The 23,865-nt window shown below is 40.3% G+C and overlaps 1 protein-coding gene across 3 annotated transcripts in view; it reads left to right on the top strand.

Annotated features, from left to right (window-relative positions):
- Positions 1-1,883: 1,883 nt before the first annotated feature.
- MAP3K14 (mitogen-activated protein kinase kinase kinase 14) overlaps positions 1,884-23,865 on the top strand; it is a 36,174-nt gene continuing 14,192 nt past the window's right edge. Inside the window, exons 1-7 of one of the 3 annotated variants that reach the window (XM_077252658.1) lie at positions 1,884-2,055; positions 13,759-14,009; positions 15,216-15,288; positions 15,670-15,862; positions 17,131-17,622; positions 18,532-18,669; positions 20,416-20,545. In XM_077252658.1, coding sequence (XP_077108773.1) covers positions 13,775-14,009; positions 15,216-15,288; positions 15,670-15,862; positions 17,131-17,622; positions 18,532-18,669; positions 20,416-20,545 — 1,261 coding nt within the window. In that variant the 5' untranslated portion in view covers positions 1,884-2,055; positions 13,759-13,774. Of the gene's footprint in view, positions 2,056-11,036; positions 11,068-12,544; positions 12,674-13,758; positions 14,010-15,215; positions 15,289-15,669; positions 15,863-17,130; positions 17,623-18,531; positions 18,670-20,415; positions 20,546-23,865 lie in introns of those variants that run through there. The other 2 variants (XM_077252660.1, XM_077252659.1) reach the window with 2 other exon arrangements.

The following is a 23,865-nucleotide window of genomic DNA, read 5'->3' as shown; positions in this document are numbered from 1 at the left end:
CTCCCAACACATAGGCTCTCCAGGACCTTCCAGCATAGACCATTCAGGTCCACACTCAGAGACATACAGGACCCATGTGACCCACACTCACATTATACACCTGTAACCACTCCCCTAGATAGGAGTGTGTGTGTGTCTAGTTTGACACACCCATCTGTCATAACTAGCCCAGTAAGTCTCCCTTCACAACTATACAAAAACCTGTGGGAATACAGGTCCCAGAACAACAAAATTACTTCAGACTTACCGCGCAGACTCCCTCTGCGATACATATCGGCCACTTACAATTCTGCCAGTCGCTGTTTCACCACCATTATAACCACAGATACGCCTCCGTGCATATCCCGAGGAGGACACATCGCCCCCTAGCTGCCACAGGGGTCACTGCATCACAACGAGTATATACGGTATTTGCTTTAATTCCTTAAATGCTTTCTTTTTGTCACTTATTGCTTCCCTTACAGCTCTATTTAGCCATATTGGTTTCCTCCTATTTTTAGCATGTTTATTCCCATAAGGTATATATTGTGCACAGGTCCTATCGAGGATGCTAATAAACGTTTCCCATTTTCTTTGTGTATTTTTATGTCTCAGGATATCGTCCCAATTTACTGCACTAAGATCATCTCTCATCCGTTGGAAATTTGCCCTCCTGAAGTTTAGTGTCCTTGTAACCCCTCTACTACACATCTTATTAAAGGATATATGAAAACTTATTATTTCGTGATCACTATTCCCCAAGTGACCCCCAACCCTTATATTTGATATGCGGTCTGGCCTGTTGGATAATATTAGGTTTAGCAGTGCCCCCCTTCTTGTTGGGTCCTGAACCAGTTGTAAAAGGTAATTGCGGTTTTGCTCACCTCAAGGAGTGCAGTTTTAGAATGGTGTCACTTTTGGGTATTTTCTGTCATATTGACCCCCCAAAGTCACTTCAAATGTGAGGTGGACCCTAAAAAAATGGTTTTGCAAATTTTGTTGGAAAAATGAGAAATCGCTGGTCAACTTTTAACCCTTATAACATCCTAACAAAAAAAAATTATGTTTCCAAAATTGTGCCGATGTAAAGTTGACATGTTGGAAATGTTATTTATTAACACACTACTCTGTGATTTAAGGGCACAAAAATTAAAGATTTGAAAATTGCAAAAATTTTCAACATTTTTGCCAAATTTCCGTTTTTTTCATAAGTAAACACAAGTCATATCGAATGAATGTTACCACTAAATGAAGTACAATATGTCACGAAAAAACATTATCAGGATCCGTTGAAGTGTTCCAGAGTTATAACCTCATAAAGTGACAGTGGTCAGAATTGTAAAAATTGACTCGGTCACTAAGTGGTTAATAAAACCTGACTAAAATAACAAATATTGATAGATACAAAGAAAAAAAGCCTTCCTCAGAGAAACTTGTTTCTGGTTCCTCCAGAAAAAAATAATCCATGTGTTCTAATAAATAAAAATAATAAATTAATTTCTATAGAGCCAACATATTCAGCAGCACTTTACAATTAGGACTAGTACAGACAATAAATACAATACAAAGTAACACATGGTTCACCAGTTACAGGAGGAGTGAGGCCCCTGCTCACAAGCTTACAGGCTATAAACATTTATTGCATCATCGAAAACTGCACACTTATCTTTCTGATTCTGTAGAAAAAAAAAACAACTTAAAAAGTTGTTGCTTCCTATTAAGAGTGTAAACTTTTTGAATAAGTATTAAAGTGTTAAATTAACCACTAAAGTGCCGAGAGCCTACAGATTCATTGGCTACTGTCTTTTTCTCAGAAGCTTAGCCTTTGCCGGGAAATTCCATGAGTCTGTTGGCCAATCAGCGAGCAGAATAAGGTCTTGAGGGCAGGGGAGAGTGAGATCATCATACATGAGAAGAGGAGGAGGAGGACTGAGCTGTGACTGAGGAAGGAGAAGAAGAAAAAAAACCTCAAACTGTGGTAGGGGGTAGGAAGTGGAGAGTATAGGCTGGATGCATGCATACAGTGTGAAGAAGAGGCAAGTGTCAAGCTCAAGGACATAAAATACAAAGAAGCTGGTAAGTGCGGGTAGAGGTTATGTATGGCCGAGGGGTGTGACTGTAGGTCTGGAGCTTGAGGAGAAGGACTGGGGTTTACAAGGAGACTTTGTACGGAGTAGGTGTGCGTGATTGAAAGCGTGTTCTCGTATGCACCAACAAGCGAGAATTACAACGCTACGTTCAGGATTGTCCGAAGTCTGGTACTGGAATAATGAGCCTGTTCTTACAGACCAGGTAACGCGTGACCTCCGTGATCCGTGTGTTCACCCCGTAAAGATCACTTCTGCCTGTGCATGTCTAGGACTGGCGTGTGTATACCTGATCTCTACATACCAGTCACGTCTTCCTGTACACATACGAGATCGATGGCTTTCGTGGCCACTTCTTCTTTCTCATCGCTATGTTTTCTTTTCTGATTTGTACATGATACACTTTAAGGCTATGTTCACACGTTGCATTTTTCGCTGACAAAAAAATCTCGTGGCAGTAAAGAAGCTGCTTACAAAAGGAAGGTTTTACTGCATTTTTGTTGTCTCTTGTGCATGCTGATAAAGTTTAGTGCCCCCTCCCCAAAAAAATCATGATATAATGTCCTTAAGGTTTTTGCACCAAAAATGCAGCAAAACCTGATACCTGCGGTTTTTGTTGCGTGATTGCACTTACTCATTGTTTTCTACTATGGGTAAAAAAACGCTAAAAGAAGTGACACGCTGCAGTTGGCAAAAAAGCAGCAGGTTTCCAAATCAAACAGGAAAAAAAAGATAATGTGTGTGCATGAGATTTCTGAAATCTCATAACTTTTGCTGGTACTGTAAAATGTGCATTAAAATTTGCGTAAAAAAAAAAAACGCAAAATGTGATCATAGCCTTATATGTGCAATTATAAAAGTAACAAAAAAACTGCATTTTTATATGTACAAAGTAATATTTGAGGCTACTAATGACAATGGTGGATGCATATGTACTATCAACATCAGCAACTATTCTTAGGGTAGAATTTATTATGACAGAAGGATATTTCAGCAACTTTGTTGTTACTTTATGGCTTTACTGTATTTGATTAATGGATTGTATCTTATAGCCTTACATGACGCACTCAATCCTTAAAGGGGTTCCTCAGGAAAAGAAAAAAGAAAATACAAAATGTCATCATGGCTAAATGATATCCAGTAAAGCCCCCATAGTGGTTATCACCTTTCTCCTGTAGGGGTTAACACACCATCACCACATTACTAGGATAGGTGATGAGTTGCTGATTGTTGGCTGGGGCCTTCGCTGATCCTGCTGATCCTGAGAACGTGGCTCTAAAGTCCCCCATTTGAATGGAGTGATGATCCCCCATCATTGTATATGGTAGTAAAGCACTCAGGTGTCTTGTCAGTGTCTTGTCAGTCACATATGCTGAAGCATTAAGGTGCATGCCTTCTTGGAATTAGTGGCGATCCTAGAGGTCGGACCGCCAACCATGACTTGATGTGAAGACTAGTAAAAAAGATATGGTGGGCCAACCCGTTTAAAAAAAATATGGATATGTCGTGATCGGTAGCATAACTGTATTTCTGTATAATGAGGCAGATTTGTTAAAGTCAACAGAGACAAGGTGACATCTTGTATTGGGCTGTAATGTTGGTCTTTTTGGTGGCCACCCAATTTCCTTAGAAATGGATGGAACCGAGATTGAATTCACATGATGTACCCTTGTGGTAGTACTGTGCGGCAAGATCAAGAACCACGTGGTAAATACGCAGGTGATATACCACAAATCGCAGTGGGTTTGTGGCAACTACAGTGGAAACATGATTTTTATGTGCCTCACCTGCACTGTCCACAAAACTGTGGCAATTAACAGTAAACCGAAAGAGATTTTTTGAGCAGTTCTTGGCTGTACAGCACAACACGGCCTAGGGCAGGCGACATGTGATTCCAGCATCAAGATATTTCCGAAGTGATTCTTAAGAACTTGACAATTTGATAAATGTCATCCTTAATATATGTCAACCTTTAGATGACTAAAACTGTGTAGGGCTGTATCTTAGTGTCCATCTAATATCAAGAGGCCAATACATTGGCAAGCCACTTTTAACTCCATCTATCCCCATAGATGAACTCTAGAAATGATCAAATCAATTTGTAGGACCCTGATGCATGTACAACGTCACGTTAGGCCTACTAATCAGAAGAGGTGTTGGGGATTCCGGCTGGTAGGTAGTGGTTCGCAGATCTCACATCCGGCGGTTATGATCCAGTGTCAAGGCCTATGGTCCATGGTTCTGCAAATTGATTTGCTCATTTCTCACACCACTGAGCTGGCCCCATATCACCAATCCCATGGGCTCTTACAAATACCAACACTTGCTTCCTTGAGCAGTATGCTCCCTTATAAAATATAACTTTTTGTTTGTTTCTAAGGGTATGTTCAGATACGTCAGACTATTTTTGTGATTGATCCATGTATCTGAAATACTAATTATTATTAATATTATTATTATTATTATTATCTAAATGGGGGTTACATAAATCCATACATCAGCTGCTGTAGTATCCTTGTTCACATGTATGAGACTAAGGTTGGGGTCACACTTGCCTGTGCAATGCGAGAAACTCACGCATCAATACCCGGTACTGCCGCCGGCACTCGGGACCGGAGCGTTCAGCTGCATAGAAATACATGCAGCCGCACACTCCAGTCCCGAGTGCCGGCGGCAGTGCCAGGTATTGATGCGAGAGACTCGCATGAGTTTCTTGCATTGCACTCGCAAGTGTGACCATGGCCTAATAGCCATTATGTAACAAATCTGCTAAAGGTGAACATACTCTTACATGGAGAGTTTCCTTTTATTAGTAAGTGTGGAGGGATCAGTTGTTTTGTCACTTAAAGTCACTGTACTTGTTTATTGACCGTTGTAAAAAAAAATTGCAACAGCACCTGCTTCCGTGTACATACCGCCAAACCAGATACGCTATCAGTGATCATGGTTACAGCAAACTGTAATTGTTCTTATCAAACAATGCTTCCAGAGCAGAGGTCTGCAAAGTCTGGCTCTGCCAGAAATATCCTATATGCTATGCAAGTGGTACCTGTAGAAGAGCCTTCATGAAAGCCACTAGGGTACACTTACAAAACACAGGAGGCATAAAACTAGTACTATTACACATAGTGACTGATCAGAGTGCAGGTTTGAGTTTTCTTTAACTGGTTGATAAAGGAAAGCGGCAACATAGATTATAAGAAATATGGGCAAATGTAAGGATCTAAGCTACTTTGACAAGGACCAAAATTTGATAACTAGACGAAAGGGTCATCACCATAATGACAGGTCTTGTGGGGTGTTTCCAGGACACAGTGGTTATATCAAAATGGTCCAAGGAAGGATGTGTTCCCAGTACAAAGTGGTTATTACCTACCAAAATGGTCCAAGGAAGGATAACTGGCAACAGGATCATGACTATCCCAGAATCATTCAAGCTTGTGGGAGCTAAGGCTGGTCTGATCCCACAAAATAAATACTACAGCACAAATTTTTGTCAATTGCTGTAAATGTTGGCATGGAAGTCAAGGTGTTGATGCATTTCAGCTTACTTGCATACCTACAGAATGGTCAGAGTACCTATGCTGTCCATCACCGAATACACAATATTAATGTGAGCCATCAGAACTGGATCATGGAGCAATAAAAGAGTCTTTTTCACATATTGTGTATAGTCAGGAGCATATTCATCACAGATAGCACCAATATAAACCATAGAAAGAAAGGAGGCCAAGGAAGTGTGATACTCAAGATGATGTTCTGCTGACCACTGCCCTACAGGAATTTCTGAACGTCAGTGGCCTCTTTTAGCAGAATATTGACTCCTGTCATGCTGCAAAAACGGTACAATAACATTTTTTTTTAAATGTGGCATAGAGCTCAAGACGACGACTCTGTCTCCAAATTCATCAAATTTTAATTAAATTTAGTGTCTATGGTATGAGCTGGAAAATATAAGTCCCTCTAGGCCACAAACCACCACTTGCAGGACTGAAAGGATCTGCTTTGTGCCAGAAACCACATCTTCAGAGGTCTTGTGGAGTGCATAGAGCTTTTTTTGGTAGCATGATAGGGACCTAGACAATATTGGGGAAGTGGTGCAAATGTTATGGCGGGTCAGTGTACATGTGCAACATACAATAATTGGACAGTTTATTACGTAGTTTCAGTGTATATATTAACCTGAGAAGCTTAGGAAGCCAAACATGATGGGAATTTATATTCTGGAGTCCAGTTACATAGCACCATCAAATTCTGCAGCCCTTTACAGACATTATAAGCACTGTGCCCATTGGGGCTCACAATCTAAACTCCCTATCAGTATGTCTTTGGAGTGTGTGAGGAAACCGGAGAACTCGGAGGAAACCCAGACAACCACGGGGAGAAAGTACAAACTCCTTGTAGATGTTGTCCTTGATAGGACTTGAATCCAGGATCCCGGCGCTGCAAAGCAGCAGCTCTAACTATTCAGCCACCATAATTACAAGGACTTCATATTCCCTGCACGATAGTGCTTAACCACAGCGCCATTAGACCTTACTTTTGAGAAGGTCCCACTGTTCTGATGAAGGCCTTGTAATCAGCCGAAACATCAAATCTTTCATACAGTGGATGATCCTGTATAAATAAATATTTAGAATTGAGAGTCCTCAGTGGTTGATACCTTTTAATGGCTAACTGAAAAGATGGTAACAAATTGCAAGCTTTCGGGACTACATACGTCTCTTCATCAGGCAAAGACTAAAACAAATTCTGAAGAATCACATATTTATGCACAACATAGTATAGAAAAAAAAAAAGGGAGAGGGGAAAAAAAACTATGGATAAGCCAGGTGACATGAAGCAGAATTACCATGAGATGTTTAGAATTGAGAGTCTTCAGTGGTTGATACCTTTTAATGGCTAACTGAAAGAAGCCTGTATAATTCACTTGTATAATCGTTCTTATTATCAATGGTGTCCATAGCAGTGGTGACCACTTCAGTGATCAGACATTTACTACCTAACCGGTGTCTTTCATGGAAAAATCCCTTTAATACTTACAGAATTCATCTAATACCTAACCTAAAGCAAATAGTATTTCTGTGGGAGGCAATGACCAGTCCACTCATGTGATTGCGTGAGGTCAAGGTGGCATTGGCCAAGGTGATACATTAGAGTGGCATCAAAGGACAACTTCATATGCATATTAGTCACCCGCCTCATCTTACATGGCAGTGAGCATAACCCTCAACCAATTCCTTTAGGCAACAACTATTTGGATGGCAATGACTAATGTTCCAGAGGTGGTAACAGATCTGTAACAGGGTCATAATTCAAGTTAAATCATCCATAATCATATTTCCTGTACATCAACATATCCATCATCCATTTTTCTTGCTTCATAGGTATGGACATATTTAGTTAGAGGTAATTAATGTATGCAATCTAATTTGCATAAGAAACTCTGGGAGTTATCACTGCACTCCTTGCAACTGTCTCCAAGGTGTGAGATTAATAGAGAAACAGTAACTGGAAGAAAATACATACATGTAAAAATTCGGTCGAGGACCATGCAGAGGTCAGACCCCGGCAGTTTATCTTCGCCCTGCTCTGTTAGACTGACAGGTCTCTCTCTATACATACAAAGTGAAAGACATGTCAGTCATGGGGAACAGGATGGAAGTAGTCACTTGGCCGACTAAAACATACTTGACTGAAATGGCAACACGGGATTCTGATTAACGTGGATCAAACAGCATTAATTGGCTTTCAGGTTTACATTGTTGTGACTCACAGAAGACACCCAAATCTATGATGTCCAGATACCCTACTAAGGCCATGTATAGATTTTGTTAAGATTTAACAACTAAGTCTCTAAGGCCCTAATTCATCGCAAGGAGGATAAGGGGTGACTTTTCTTTTTTCTCTTGTCTGAAGTATTCGTTGCCGTTTTTTGGGCCAAATTTTTCAAGATGGCCCAAGCTGGTTAGTGAATTTTACGCAAACATGCCTATTTTTACTTTACGTTTTTAGTTCATTTTTAGAAGCAAATAAAGCCTTGGGAATCCATTAAAATGTCACACGTTAGTCTAAAACTGGGCAGAAATAAACTCAGACCGATTCTGTACGGTGGTAGGGCACCGGAGTTCAAGTGCGCAAAAATTTTGCAACATTTTCAAAAGCTGCAAATGATGAAATAGACTAAAATATGTGGATAAGAAAAACCTCACCCATAATGCCGAACATAGAAAGAAACAGATGAAACCAAGTAAAGTTTACTTAAAAAAGGCACAAATTAAGGCGCAAACATAAAAGTCACCACTAAAACTATGCAAAGATAATAAAGGATTGGGGCCTAAGGCCACGTTCACACGTTCAGTATTTGGTCAGTATTTTACCTCAGTATTTGTAGGACAAAACCAGGAGTGGAACAATCAGAGGAAAAGTATAGTATAATAGAAACATGTCACCACTTCTGTATTTATCACCCACTCCTGGTTTTCACTCACAAATACTGAGGTAAAATTCTGACCAAATACTGAATGTGTGAACGTGGCCTAAGTCTCTAAAATGTTCCCAGGATCCTTTTACTCAGTTTGTAAAGATGTACAAAATATTACACAATAACATGCTGTTACTTTTTAGATTTAATTCACCACTTTAAATGGCCATTAGAATAAAGTGTAGGGAAGATGGGATCTGCTTTTCATTAAAAAGCCTCAATGAAAAAAAGACGGGTCAGTAAGGGGCCCAGGCATTCTGAGTTACTTACTCATATGAAACATATCCTGCTGTCTCGCTGACTAATCTCCGTACCGCTTGGCAACGAGAAGAGATGGAGGAGGAGGGATCCTGAATACTGTTACACGAGTACATGTACAGGGATACAAAACTAAACATCCAAATTTAACAGCATTCTTCACCTAACACCCAGCATTGGTTTAATATAGTTAGCTTGTGTCCATTGTTCCTCTACTACTTAAACAGAATTTGTCACCAGGTTTTTGCTACCTAATCTGATAGCAGCACAATGTAGAGGCAGAGATCACGATTCCAGCGATGTGTCACTTACTGGGCTGTTTAGTGTAGATTTGATAAAATCAGTGTTTTATCAGCAGAAGATTATTACTAGGGCAATGGAAAACCTGCTGACATGAAGTACAAACATGCCCCAACACTGATTGGCAACTTTCTGCCTATGCACATTGTACACAGAAATCTGCCAATCAGCATTGTCAGAGGGGTTATAGAGAGCTCAGCATTCAGAGAACTGCTCGATCTGAAGCAGAGAAAACAGTTTTTAATCAAAACTGAAACACCTGGAATCAGGGTCTTTGCCCCTACAGACCTCAGATGAGGTATCACAAATTTGGTACAGATTCCGTCTAAATGTACCCCTTTGGGAGGTAAACTGTTAAGGGGAAGTAGTTAGCATATGCAAATGTTGCCTAATCAAGAGGCTGACTGTGTAGTACTTGGTAGAGCAGAATCCATCAGAGCATGAGTCACACTTTGCTGATGCTCTCCATCCTAGCTGATGGGGCAGAAGATTATAGTTCCAACCATCAGTGGTACAGTACCAACATCAAATTGACTGAGTTAGAAAAATATCGCCCTGATTCATCAAAGCAATTTCGCCAGAATTATGGGGTAAATTGCTTTGAAAAGTCACAAAATTTTGTCGCAACTCTGAATTGTGCAAAAATTTTGCTAATTTTTGTATTTTCATGTCAATTTCTCCCAGCTCCTCCAAAAAGGGCGAAACGGGGGCATGGCATGGGCATGATGGTACAGCTTGTCTATTTCATGACGTACTGTGGCGTTCTTTACGATAGAAATCTTACTCCAGTCGGGGATTTGAGGAAGATTTCTGGCGCAGAACATGGAGGTGCACGCCACTCGTCAGATGCTCCAGATTCATGAGGAAACGTGCACCTCTTCAGGAATCGGGAGCGTCCAATAACTTCTCAATCTTGCTAAAAGTAGATACAGCTTCATGAAGGTGTCTTCTGGGGTGCGAAAATGCGATTCAGGTGATGCCACTGTACGTAGCGCTTCTCTGCCTCCTGCTTCCTGTTTATTACACAGATACACTTTCCAGAATAGCAGAAAATATTTTTTTTTCAAGAACTGCAGCTCTTCGCCTAGGAGGCAGAGAGAGGGGGCGGGAGGCAGTGAAAGGCGTAGTATAAGCACTCACTTAACTTTTTCATGTCACCCTTCCGGATGGTAAACTAAAACTGCATCTAGCTATATCTGTTGCACTATCTCCATTACGTTATTTAATCTGGACTTTTTGAAGCTTCAGATCTGATACCACTTTAAAAAATTATGTTACAAAAACGGCAAAAAATGGATACTCTGTATAAAGATGACACAATAGATACAAATATGGATTTTTCCCTCCTTGGTCACGTCTTGTACCTACAGCAAGCAACACATCAATCCCATCTTGGGATTGTGCAGAGCCCCAACAGTTCTGCCATAGTGGGGTTCATGGCAATGCAGTGGCCTCCCTCAATGGTAGCATGCCAGTAGTAGTTTCCTAATTTTACGTCATCTTTCAGAGTTGTCCCGGTAGCCCAAGAAATGATTTAACAACCCAATGACTCTGTGGGATCTTTTACGTTCTTCACTTTAGCCTTTTCACTTTTTTTGTGCGTAAATGAAGAAACTGTCAGATTTGTACCATAAAATGCAAAAATAAAATAATATTAAAACAATTATGATAAGAAAAAGCATCAGAAGCAACTCAGCTAAATATAGAATAGGAGAACAGGATAGAGGGGTGGGAGCAAAAGGAAAGCCAGAAGAGTTAGGTGGGCTGAGGAGTAACGGGAAAAGAGGAGAGGTGCGGCAAAGGGGGGCTGGAGAGGAGGAGACAGGCGAGCATGGAAGAGGGAGGCCCTGTTACTGGCAGGCTTCAGTGACCCTCCTACAGAAACTGAAAGTACCGTAGTTGCTTTATAGTTCTTCAACTCTAGTTTCCAGCACATGGATTAAGCAGACAGCTGCGTGAGTAAGTGCATCTGTTTACATGTACTGTTGGTGGGCTTGGGGCAGGTGTGTTTTTTTGACCACAAGTGTTGATGTAAAATACTTATGAGAATCAGATGATAATATAGTTCTACCTTATATTGATACAATCAGAAAATGAAGTCATATAGTGAATAGCTTTTACCTCTGCAGCAGAAGGGCAAGGAGCACATAATGTAGTAATGTACATCCAACTTATTACGGGGTCTTCAGGAGCTGGCACTATTATTTAAGCAACATGGGGTTGGAACAACCGTAGGGCACCTGCGACCGGCAGTGTGTAAGCACCTGAAGGTTCGCATTGTGCCAGGTACGTTTTAGGCAACAAAAACCTTCCCTGAGTCCATGTCATGTGTAAGGTCATCTATACGATAGAATCAATGGTAATAAATAATAATAATAATAATAATAATATGTGTCTACCCACACACTAAATTGCTTGAATTTTCAATCATGAGCATTTTCTCCCCTATCCATGAGCGAAATGTATGTAGCGGTATAGAGAGCCTGTAGGGTTGGTTTTGTACATTTATTGATATATGCACTTGTTTCTTTGTTTGTTGGTTATATTCTCTATGCTTCGTGCATTTAGACAATGAGCAATTCATTATATTTAACCAATGCACAACGTTAACATTTCTGTCTCGTATGAATTCTTTTCCATACAATCTGACCCGTTTTCTATCCTTGAGTTATTCCACCTTCATATGTGTCTGTTTTATACAATTTTTTTTATGAAATTTGCTATAAAATCACTATTTTATAGTGATCTAGTGTACACAACTAGTGATGAGCGAACGTGTTTGGATAAGGTGTTATCCGAGCATACTTGGGTGCTAACCGAGTGTCTTCGGATTGCTCGAGTCCCCATGGCTGCATGTCTCGGGGCTGTTAGACAGCCACAAAACATGCAAGGGTTTCCTAACAAATGGGCAATCCATATATGTGTTGTGGCTGTCGAACAGCCGGAAGACATGCAGCTGCGATGACTCGGACATATTTTTCGAGCACCCGAGCATACTCGGTAACCCCTTCTCCAATCACTTTCTCTCATTACAATTCACGAAGGGAGTCCCTTTACCTTTTGGGCCCCTGTGCATCTGTACAGGCTGCACTAATATGTCCACCCCTAATATACAGTATCTGTGCTTTCAGTGTAAAATATGAGAAATGTTTGAGTTCTGTATCATTTACTACGAGAGGCCAAGTTTTTTTTTTGTAGGTTTTCATACCACCTAAGACATAGAACGTATTGTACACAGATATATAAAATATAAGCAGATTTAGATCTGTGGGTAATTTTCTTATGGATTGCAAAAATATATTTAAATTTAATATATATTTTAATTAGTTAAATTATATGGTATCCTTTGAAATTCATGAGCTCATTTTGCATAGGGTTTCCCTTTTTATCTTGAAAGGGTATACAAAATGTCCAAAGTGAAATGAGAGTCCCAGACAATGAATTTTGCCAAACCAGCAATGCAATTGTGGATACCATTTACACTGCCGGATTTGCTGTGAGAATTTTCTATCAGTGTGGAATTTACTTTTAACCACAGGATACTTATGAATCATTTATGAAAGAGGTAACGTAAGACGTGTAGAATGCTGCTAATGAATCCACGATAAAATGAAATGCAGACCATCAGGGTGTCAAAGCTACCTGGACAGAATCAGAGACCCCAAAAAATAAGGGATGAGACTAACTTGGTCTTTGCCCTCTCCTGGAGCGCCGTAGCAGCCGCTGCGGTTGGACACCCTTCTTGTCAAGCGACAAAATTTACTTTTTAATATGAACTGAAGATTTAAAGAGGTAGAAAGGGCGTTCTTGACCCCAACAGGCATAATTCACTGTCATCCATGTCATGCAAGGAATAAGTCATATATTTATAGAATGTCAAACGTATAGGAAGCTGTGACCTTGAAAAAAGCATAATTTCCAATCCAAGTGAAGCAATATATGATTTCTCTCCAGATTATGGCAATTTTAGGATTAATAAAAAGTATTTAAACTATAAATTAGAAGAACTGCCCATTGAATCCTCCTTATGAATATGGAGAAGTAAGTGCGTCCTGCACCACATGCTCCTTAATATCATGTTACAACAATAAGGAAACGAAAATTAATTTTGGCAAAACCAGTCCATCCAGTTGTACCAGTTCCGGCCTATCTTATTACTGGAAATATTTGCATTGCACCACAAGGGAGGAGCGTAAATCAGTTACCAATATGTACAGCTGCTTTTAGCTTTTGGTACAGGTTTGCTTCAGGTTTATTTGGCAACATAAAGAAAGAAAACAATAGATACTAAACTGGAGACCAAAATGGTGTTTGATGTAGACGTGATACAAAGTTTAGCACTTTTTGGTTGATTACGAGGGCAGAGATGGTTGTGTTTCTTCTAACGACCCATTTTATAATCCTTCTACTTGTCTCCGTTTTTACATACTCCCAAGCTGCTCCCATATGTCATTGCTGCCAGTAATTTCCTGCTGTAACCACAAATAATTCAGCAACTGTGATGAGCTGCAAGTGGGTATATCCACCACACTGCGCTAAAGATGTAGATGGACACAACACAAACCGAAACCATGTAAAAGAAAAATTATCAAATAAAAAGTCTTTTGTCCGAATGAAAACTGCATGCCTCATACTATCTTTTATCTTTAGTCTAAAGAAAACAAACATGGCCATAGACTGCCACAACGGTCAGCGACAAACCTCCACCAAGACCCCTGTGCACTCCCTCAAGGTTATTAAGCCTCTGGAGCCAGTAGTAAAAACAGAAGTTGAAGCAGGAATACCCACAGCTCTTCTCCAGAATAAGGATGGACACTGGGCCAAACTACTGCTGAAGGGCACCGCCACCGAGACTAAAGAGAGCTCTGCATTGGGAATCTCCATCATAGCACAACCTGAATGTGAGATATAGTCATATTATAAGTCAGATATTTAATCCAAATTCACTTCATATCTTACATAACTTGTTATTTTTTAATTCAAAGTTACAGCTTTATTTTTCAAGTAGTCTATGCATAACTATAGTACCCTACTTATTACTCCATATAACCTCCTATATCTCCATATAACCTTCCCTATATCTCCTCCTATTACTCCTTATAACCTCCTTATATCTCCTCCTATTACTCCATATCACCTCCCTATATCTCCTCCTATTACTCCATATAATCTCCCTATATCTCCTCCTATTACTCCATATAACCTCCCTATATCTCCTCCTATTACTCCATATAACCTCCCTATATCTCCTCCTATTACCCCATATAACCTCCCTATATCTCCTCCTATTACTCCACATAACCTCCCTATATCTCCTCCTATTACTCCATATAACCCCCTATATCTCCTCCTATTACTCCATATAACCTCTCTATATCTCCTCCTATTACTCCATATAACCTCCCTATATCTCCTCCTATTACTCTATATAACCTACCCCTATATCTCCTCCTATTACTCCATATAACCTCCCTATATCTCCTCCTATTACTCCATATAACCTCCCTATATCTCCTCCTATTACTCCATATAACCTCCCTATATCTCCTCCTATTACTCCATATAACCTCCCTATATCTCCTCCTATTACTCCATATAACCTCCCTATATCTCCTCCTATTACTCCATATAACCTCCCTATATCTCCTCCTATTACTCCATATAACCTCCCTATATCTCCTCCTATTACTCCATATAACCTCCCTATATCTCCTCCTATTGCTCCATATAACCTCCCTATATCTCCTCCTATTACTCCATATATCCTCCAAATACATTTCCTGGAATTAAACCTCTTCCTAAAGGCTCCTTCTCACTTGCGCCAGACTCGGATGAGTCTCACATGTTAATACCCGGCACTGCACCTGGCACAGAGGAGCGGAGCGTGCGGCAGCATGTATTCCTATGCAGCCGCACGCTCCGATCTGAGTGCCAGCAGCAGCGCCGGGTATTAACATGTGAGACTCATCCGAGTCTGGCGCAAGTGAGAAGGAGCCCTAATACTCTTTTATTACCCCATGTACCTTATCCCTCTTAGACCTTTCAGTCCTGCCCTCACTATTACTATATACATCTTGTAAACAGAACTTTTCCTCATCACATTCCAGGTGAGAATAATCAGGAGATTTGCCCGACTTCCCAGGAAGGTCCCTTGTACATCACAGAGTCCAAGCAGTACAGGTAATAAATGTGCATATCCTCCTAATAATCAGAGAATGTTATAGTCTGAAATTGTGCTTGATGTTAGTTTAAAATTCATCCTGATAATTGGAAAAAAGGATTTTTATCCCCGAGTACTTTTCATTTGAAAGCACATTCCCAGAAGGATCTTTTGTCCTTCTTCTTGGATTCATTGGGTGTTTTCGGAAAGTGTGAATGACTGTAAGGGCCAATATTTGCTAAAATCTGTACAGCTGAGCCAGGCTATTGTTCAATACAGGGTGGTTCAACCATCAACCTACTTTTATCTAATCATGTATATGGGTTGGTCACCTTTACTTTGTCCCCTAGAGGATTACCGCTCCCTCTGAATTTTTCACACTGCTGTTTATCGTTTTGCAGCTTAGCAGAATTCAATGAGCATATTCCAAATAATGTGGTAAATGCAACTGAAGGCAAATTGGCAAAGCTACCGCCATTTCCAAAAATCAAGAAAAAGAGGCGGAAAAGAAGTGTTAAGAATAACAACGCCAAATCAGCCAGAAAAAACCAGACCACTCCAGAACAGGAGACCCGAATACCCATACCCGTACAGGTAATGTCAGATCTTTAAGTTAGATTTTAATTTATATTTATGTTTTTTTTATTAGTGATTTAATTTTTTCAATAACAATCTGATATAAAAATAGACACATCAAGCAAATTTTCTCATTGGCCACTAGGGCTAGTCTAGAGACTCATACTTCCTGTTCTTTCAGGAAATCCACATATACAGTACATTAGCAGCTATATTCTGTCTTAGACCCTGTCTTTTGTATTGAAGCATCTAATAAGCGGGTGCAAAGGCCAATGTGAAAGTGATCTGCGACATCACCTCTTGTGAATGGTGAATGTTTTGTTATCAGCTATATATTAAGGTATATAAACCTGTAATCCTGTTTGTGATGATAATGAAAGCTCTGAAAAGTCATCTGTAAAAAAAACAGGGAGTTTGAGTCTAAAATAGCCCCAGTGTCCAGTGAGAAAATTGATTAATATCCATTATATATTTTTTAATGCAGATTGTGATATACCAAGAAAAAAAATTTCAAAAGCTTTAAAAATATAATTACCTGTAGTCTAAAAACCTGATTTAAACAGTACATAATTTTCTTATGGTACATTACCATAAAAGAGACCATTTCACTGGATTTGTTAAATTAAACTGAGTACCTCCTCCCAGGGGCGGACATACCGCCGGTGCAGCTGCACAGGGGCCCAAGCTATCTGTGTCCGCCCCTGCCTCCTCCAATTGGTGCTGTTGCACTGATTCTGGAGCAGTTTTTCTTCTGTGCCCCAAAGTTATGTCCCCTATCTTTCACCCAATGGGGCGTATACCACAGACTGTTTCTGTCAGTGTGGTCGGGTTTTGTCCCAGGAGAAAAATGTAACGCCCACTTAGAGGTCCTGTGGTATACATCAAGTAGTTTTATTTCCATCTAATTTCTCAGAGGAGCATTACGTGGCCTAAAAGTCTCCCTATGCCAACTTGGCACTGTCCACAGAGAGAAATGTTACCCTTTAGCTCTCCTGTTAGAGGCCTCTGAACCAGCCAAATAAGACCTCCTGCTTTGCACTGATGTGGGGCAAATGCCCAGAAACATGTGTCTGAAAAAGGAGTTCCTCGCTTGGCTTCTCACCCTATGTCCAATCTCATTGAACGATCGATATTGACTTTTAGCATTGCTACATCCAAGAGATGAAATTAAAGTTTAGACCCTCTGAAGAGGCTAATAGTAACATAAAATGTAGAAAGTTTTGAAATTGAGACTGTTGAATTATTTTTGCTAAATTTTAAATATTGTGTTTTCCGGGTTTCTATAGGATGAAGAATCTCTGTCAAAACAGTGGCATTCAAATGATGAGCAGAATTACAACTTCATCCCTCAACCAGATAAAAACATTCAGTATCCCCCTGTGAACTCACAGCCCTGTGCTGCTGACAATCATAAAGTACTCCACAAGCTGATCAGTCTATCCCAATGCATTTGCCACGTGGGTGCTGGAAAGCTTCAGCCACAAACCAATACTCTATTAGATGTACCACAACAGCGAGATCGAGTATCAGACATTATTCGCGCTTTAGGACATGACGATTATGAAGAAAAACATTTCTCACAATGGGGTTCCTCCAAGTTTACCAACTCCTGTATGGACTCAAAAACCCAATCTGTGGAAGAGGGGGTATTAATGGCTCTGAAGGATAGTGTGAGCTGTGGAGATGCCTACAACTTGTGCACATTAGCCAAATCCTGGAAGAAACACGATGATCAGGATGAACTGGATGTGGACAATGAAGGGATCCTATTGAAAGAGGTATTTCACACTGTTTATAAACACTGGGGTTGTCCAAATTGTATTTTATATTTAAAAGGGTCTCAGCATGGTGCAAAAATTAATAAAGTGTTCTTAACTACCAATGCCCGCCATTCCTCTAATTATGGTACAAATGTCATTGATCGATATCCTTGCTTCCTCAAGGATGTGTATGTTACCACTGCAGTCAATCAATAGCCACAGCAGAAACCAATTGATACCTACATTGTGATTGGCTTCAGTGGTCACATGTCTGTACAACCAGAACTGGATGTACAAAGCCGGTCTCTGTAAATCCAATTTCCTAGATATCACTAAAAGCTTAAAGGGGTTGTCCACTACTTGGACAACCCTTCTCACTTCCTCATGTAAAATAAAAATACCTCTGGCTTGTGCTATCATCTTTGGAACATCATTGAGTCTCCCGGGGCTTGCATAACATTATGTCACGTGAGCCCTGCAGCCAATCAGCGTCCACTAATGGGCTCTTACACTCATTTCCTTCAGACGTAACGGACATGAGCAGCAGTTCTCAGTTCTTCACAGTTTCACCCAAAGGAAGTGAGAGTGAAGAGACCCATTAGCGGCTGCTGATTGGCTGCACAGCTCATGTGACATAACAATGTCCCAAAGTCAGCGCCGGAGGTGAGTACAGGCTGTTCTTATTTTACATGGGGAATATAGCCATTGAGAAGGGGTTCTCCAAGTATTGGACAACCCCTCTAAAGAGTTATTTTCAGTTCCGTATACAATGGCATATCTTTAGAATGTGCCATGATTTAATCATCACTGGAGGTCTGACCTCTGGGATCTCCAAAGATCTTTCTAATGAAGGTGGCATTGTTAAGTATCCCATTCACACTACAGAAACTGCTTCACTACATAACTTACACGATTTATTCTCTGTAGGAACTGAGAATGGAAGATTATGAGTACAGAACGGACACCCACTGGACAAAGAGCAAAGAAGTGCTAGGCAGTGGAAGTTTTGGAGATGTTTTCTTAGGAAAGGACAAGAAAACTGGATACCAATTTGCAGCTAAAATAGTAAGTATGATCTGCATATTAATCCTAAATGTTATATGGCTATAAAATAGCGGCTGCAAGGAGCACTTTGGTGGACTCACGGCATCCCTTTATTAGGATAAGTTCCCATGATGAGTTTTTGGTGATGTATATTTTCGCTAAGTAAGGCCGGCGTCACACTGGCGAGTTTTACGAACGTAAGAGCGCAGAAACTACGTCCGTAAAACTCGCATAACATACGGCACAATTATTCTCAATGGGTCTGCTCCTATCAGCCGTATATTACGGTTCAGTATTATACGGCTTTCTACGGCCGTACAAAATCGCAGCATGCTGCGTTTGTCAGCGTATTGCGCAAAAAAAAATCGCCAATGAAAGTCTATGGGGGCGAGAAAAATACGGATTACACACGGACCAGCAGTGTGACTTGCGAGAAATACGCAGCGGTGTTAGTGAAAAGTCGGTAATTCAATTGCCGGCTTTTCATTTCTCCTGCACAAACCCGACAGGATATGAGACATGGTTTACATACAGTAAACCATCTCATATCCCCTCTTTTTTTGCATATTCCACACTACTAATGTTAGTAGTGTGTATGTGCAAAATTTCAGCGCTGTAGCTGCTAAAATAAAGGGTTAAATGGCGGAAAAAATTGGCGTGGGCTCCCGCGCAATTTTCTCCGCCAGAATGTTAAAGCCAGTGACTGAGGGCAGATATTAATAGCCAGGAGAGGGTCCATGGTTATTGGCCCCCCCGTGGCTAAAAACATCTGCCCCCAGCCACCCCAGAAAAGGCACATCTGGAAGATGCGCCTATTCTGGCACTTGGCCACTCTCTTCCCACTCCCGTGTAGCGGTGGGATATGGGGTAATGAAGGGTTAATGCCACCTTGCTATTGTAAGGTGACATTAAGCCAGATTAATAATGGAGAGGCGTCAAATAATTTCTCTGGCGGAGAAAATTGCGCAGGAGCCCACGCCAATTTTTTCCGCCATTTAACCCTTTATTTTACCAGCTACAGTGCTGAAATTTTGCACATACACACTACTATTAGTAGTGTGGAATATGCAAAAAAAGAGGGGATATGAGATGGTTTACTGTATGTAAACCATGTCTCATATCCTGTCGGGTTTGTGCAGGAGAAATGAAAAGCCGGCAATTGAATTACCGGCTGTTCACAGATATCGCGCTGAATGAAATCTAAATACAGAATATATATATATGTGTCTCAATGACATATATATATATATATATATATATATATATATATACACTGTATATATGTTTTCCCAAACATTTGAGCACATAAATCCATTAGATGTCTGTTTTGCAAGCCTGCGCGAAAATCTCGCAGTACGGATGCCATACGGATTACATACGGAGGATGGCATGCGCAAAATACGCTGAAACACCCTGACTACGGATCAATATTTTGGGAACATTTCTCCGTATTACGGCCGTAGTACGGACGTATAATACATAGCGTATTGTCTTACGCCAAGTGTGACGCCGGCCTAAAAAATGCTGAATTTTACAATTCAAGCAAAGTGAATGGGATTTATAGAAATATCCTTGCGCCAAGTTTTGTGTGCTGATTCTCCTTTTTTGCAATTCAAAATAAGGGTGACTATTCCATACACGAATATCACAAATCATAGGCATATTCATGTGGTCTAAACACTTGCCTTTGTGCAAATATGAAATACAAGTTTACATTTGTTCACTTGCTTCAGGTACAAATTTTTCTTCTCATCTTCCTTTTTTCAGATTAATGTTAACAGTTTTCGACACGAGGAGCTGACATGCTGCCTGGCTGTCAATTCTGAAAAAATAGTCCCAGTGTATGGGGCAGTCCGAGAAGGACCCTGCATCACTGTGTTTATGAAGCTTATGGATGGTAGGTTTCATTCAAGACTGCCAACAATCTTCTTTATAAGCAAGACAAGTTGAAATATGTGGAGGCCTTGGTTAGCTGTTTGTAAGGGATTTTATAAACTATCACTAAGGCTAAATGCCAAAATACTTAAGTCATTGCATCAAATGTTGCCTGTTCTGAATGTTTTATAGCATGGAATAATTAAAAAACAAACCAAAAAAACCCACTTGTTTCAAAGGTTTTCTTCATCCATAGGCATAGCATATTGTATCTAATAGAAAATGTGACCCTTACTACTACGTAAGATGTAAAGCATACTGCCAGTAACAACTTCACGGTGGTTAGATACTCATGCACAGAACTTTTCATGCAAAGTCATTTGTGCTGCCGACCTCTCTTTTCCCCAGATTTACTAAAGATGTATCATTGTCTACCATTTTACAGATACTGAGGGGCTGCAGCCCGGTCACAGCCAATATCTTATATAACACTTAAACCCCCTTTTTCCACATCCATGTCTGAACATACTAGTGCAGATCCTGCCTTGATCACTAGGCAGCACTGCACTAATATCGCGGTTACTGCTGGACGTTGACAGTATGTGGCAGTTTAGCTTTTAGATTGCTGAGACTAGTTGTTCCTTTCTGGTCCACTTGTGTTTTGCTGCAGCAAGCTGGTAATGTAATTAGCTCTCTGCTGGGAGCCATGGCTGGGATTCCTTACTTTATAAACACTGAAGACAGCCCCAGCTGCCAGTTACTTAGTTCAGCTCAGACCTGGTCTTTCGGATCCATTGTGCCTTTGTGCTAATGAGCATATCCTGTTTTCTGACCTTGTCTTGCATTTTGTTCACCTGCTTGCTTTCTGATTTTGTCAAGTAAATCAGTGGTCATTTACTGGTCTGCTTAGACAGGATGGCCGCACTTCCAAGCACACTAAAAAATGGTTAATATCTGTTTATTGCAGCACATCACTTGTTTACACAGGACTGGGTGCAGCTGAAAATTATGATTTTTAAGCTCGCTTGAAAACCACCACCCCTGATGAATGAGCATTTTGCTCATGCAACAAGTGATTGCCGGTTTGTTTCAACAGGCCGATAATTCTTAGGAATGCTCATTCACAATTATCGGTTTGTCTAAATGGGTCTCAATCTTTAACGTTTATATACAGCAGAAGTAGACTACAAGACAGTACACAGGACTATAAGTCAGATTATTACCGATTTCTTGTAGTGTCAGTTTAACCTATGAACCAGACACAGATAAACACTTAGTTACTGGTTTATTATGTATTAACTGCTAGATAACAAAATGAATCACCGCTGAAATCTAGTGAGTCATAAACATTTATCAGCCTTTTTTAAAGGGACATTATCACAAAGAGACAGGCGGTTTTATTTAAAGGGAATCTGTCAGTAGGATCAACCATTGTCTATATGGGCATGTAGGTCATAGGAAGCTGAATAACATGATACCTTGATATCTGCGATCCAATGTCTTATTCCAGAGAAATCTATTTTTTTTAAATTTGTAAATAAGCAGATAAGATCTATGGGCCAGACAGTGATCTCACTGGGAATCTGCCTACAGAGATTATTATAAATGAAAGGAGGCGTTACCAGTATGAGACATGTAAAGCAGGAGAGCAGACTGTCAGTCATTACATGTCTCACACTGGTAACTCCTCCTTTCATTTAACCCATTTCTGCCATCGGACGGAATAGTACGTCCGATGGCAGAACCCCCGCTGTGATGCGGGCTGCGGCTCACATGTGCCCGCCATAGGCGTGGACGGAATTGCGATCCGCCTGTGCCTATTAACTAGTTAAATGCCGCTGTAAAACTCTGACAGCGGCATTTAGCAAGCACTTCCGGCCATCCAGCAAGAAATGCGCTCAACGCTGACCCCTGTCACGTGATTGGGAGTCAGCGGCACATCGGCATGACAACCAAAGGTCTCCTGGAGAACTCTATGGTTGTTGATGCCAGATTGCTGTGAGCGCCACCCTGTGGTCGGCGCTCATAGCAATGCTGTAATTCAGCTACATAGGGGCGATCTGAGCATCGCCTCTATGTGTCAGAGCCGATCAGGCTATGCCAGCTTCTAGCCTTCCATGGAGGCTATTGAAGCATGGCAACAGCAAAAAAAAATGTTTTTAAAAATATGAAAAAAATAAAAAAATTTAAATCACCCCCCCTTTCGCCCCATTCAAAATAAAACAATAAAAAAAAAATCAAACCTACATATATTTGGTATCACTGCGTTCAAGAATCGCCCGATCTATCAATAAAAAAAGGATTAATCTGATCGCTAAACAGCGTAGTGAGAAAAAATTCAAAACTCCAGAATTTCGTTTTTTTGGTCGCTGTCACATTGCATTAAAATACAATAACGGGTGATCAAAAGAACGTATCTAGACCAAAATGGCATCACTAAAAATCTCAGCTTGGCACACAAAAAATAAGCCCTCACCCAACCCCAGATCATGAAAAATGGAGACGCTACGGGTCTCGGAAAATTGCGCATCTTTTTTTTTCTTTTTTTTTAGCAAAGTTTGGAATTTTTTCACCACTTAGACAAAAAATAACCTAGACATGTTTGGTGTCGATGAACTCGTAATGACATAGAGAATCATAATGGCAGGTCAGTTTTAGCATTTGGTGAACCTAGCAAAAAAGCCAAACAAAAAACAAAAAGTGTGGGATTGCACTTTTTTTGCAATTTCACCACACTTGGAATTTTTTTCCTGTTTTCTAGTACATGACGTGGTAAAACCAATGGTGTCGTTCAAAAGTACAACTCGTCCCATAAAAAATAAGCCCTTACATGCCCATATTACTGGAAAAATAAAAAAGTTATGGCTCTGGGAAGGAGAGGAGCGAAAAACGAAAACGCAAAACGGAAAAAAGCTCCAGGAGTTAAGGAGTTAATAAACTTTTTATGGTAAATACCGATCAAAAATACTGCTGTGTGAATATATATATATATATATATATATATATATATATATATATATATATATATATATATATGCAGGTGTATAGTACTGCCTAACCAAGATACGTAGACGGAGAAATGATCCAGCTCTCGGCATGCTGGATGTCAATAAAACAAGTAAATTCTTTATTCCAATCGCTTTAAAAGTAGGTAGGTGTCCAGTAGATGTTCGTAGGTATACACCTTAATCCATAGTAGAAGAAAAAGAGGAAACATGGGGAAATAATATAATTACCAGATGCGTTTCGAACAACACATGTTCTTAAAACTTGGTATGTTCGAAACACGTCTGATGATTATATTCTTTCCCCATGTTGCCCCTTTTTCTTCTACTATGGATT

This window comes from Ranitomeya variabilis, chromosome 4 (assembly GCF_051348905.1).
Source record: "Ranitomeya variabilis isolate aRanVar5 chromosome 4, aRanVar5.hap1, whole genome shotgun sequence".
NCBI classification, from domain to species: domain Eukaryota; kingdom Metazoa; phylum Chordata; class Amphibia; order Anura; family Dendrobatidae; genus Ranitomeya; species Ranitomeya variabilis.
Note: the sequence above shows the minus strand (reverse complement) of the source record. Positions and strands in the feature narration are given on the sequence as shown.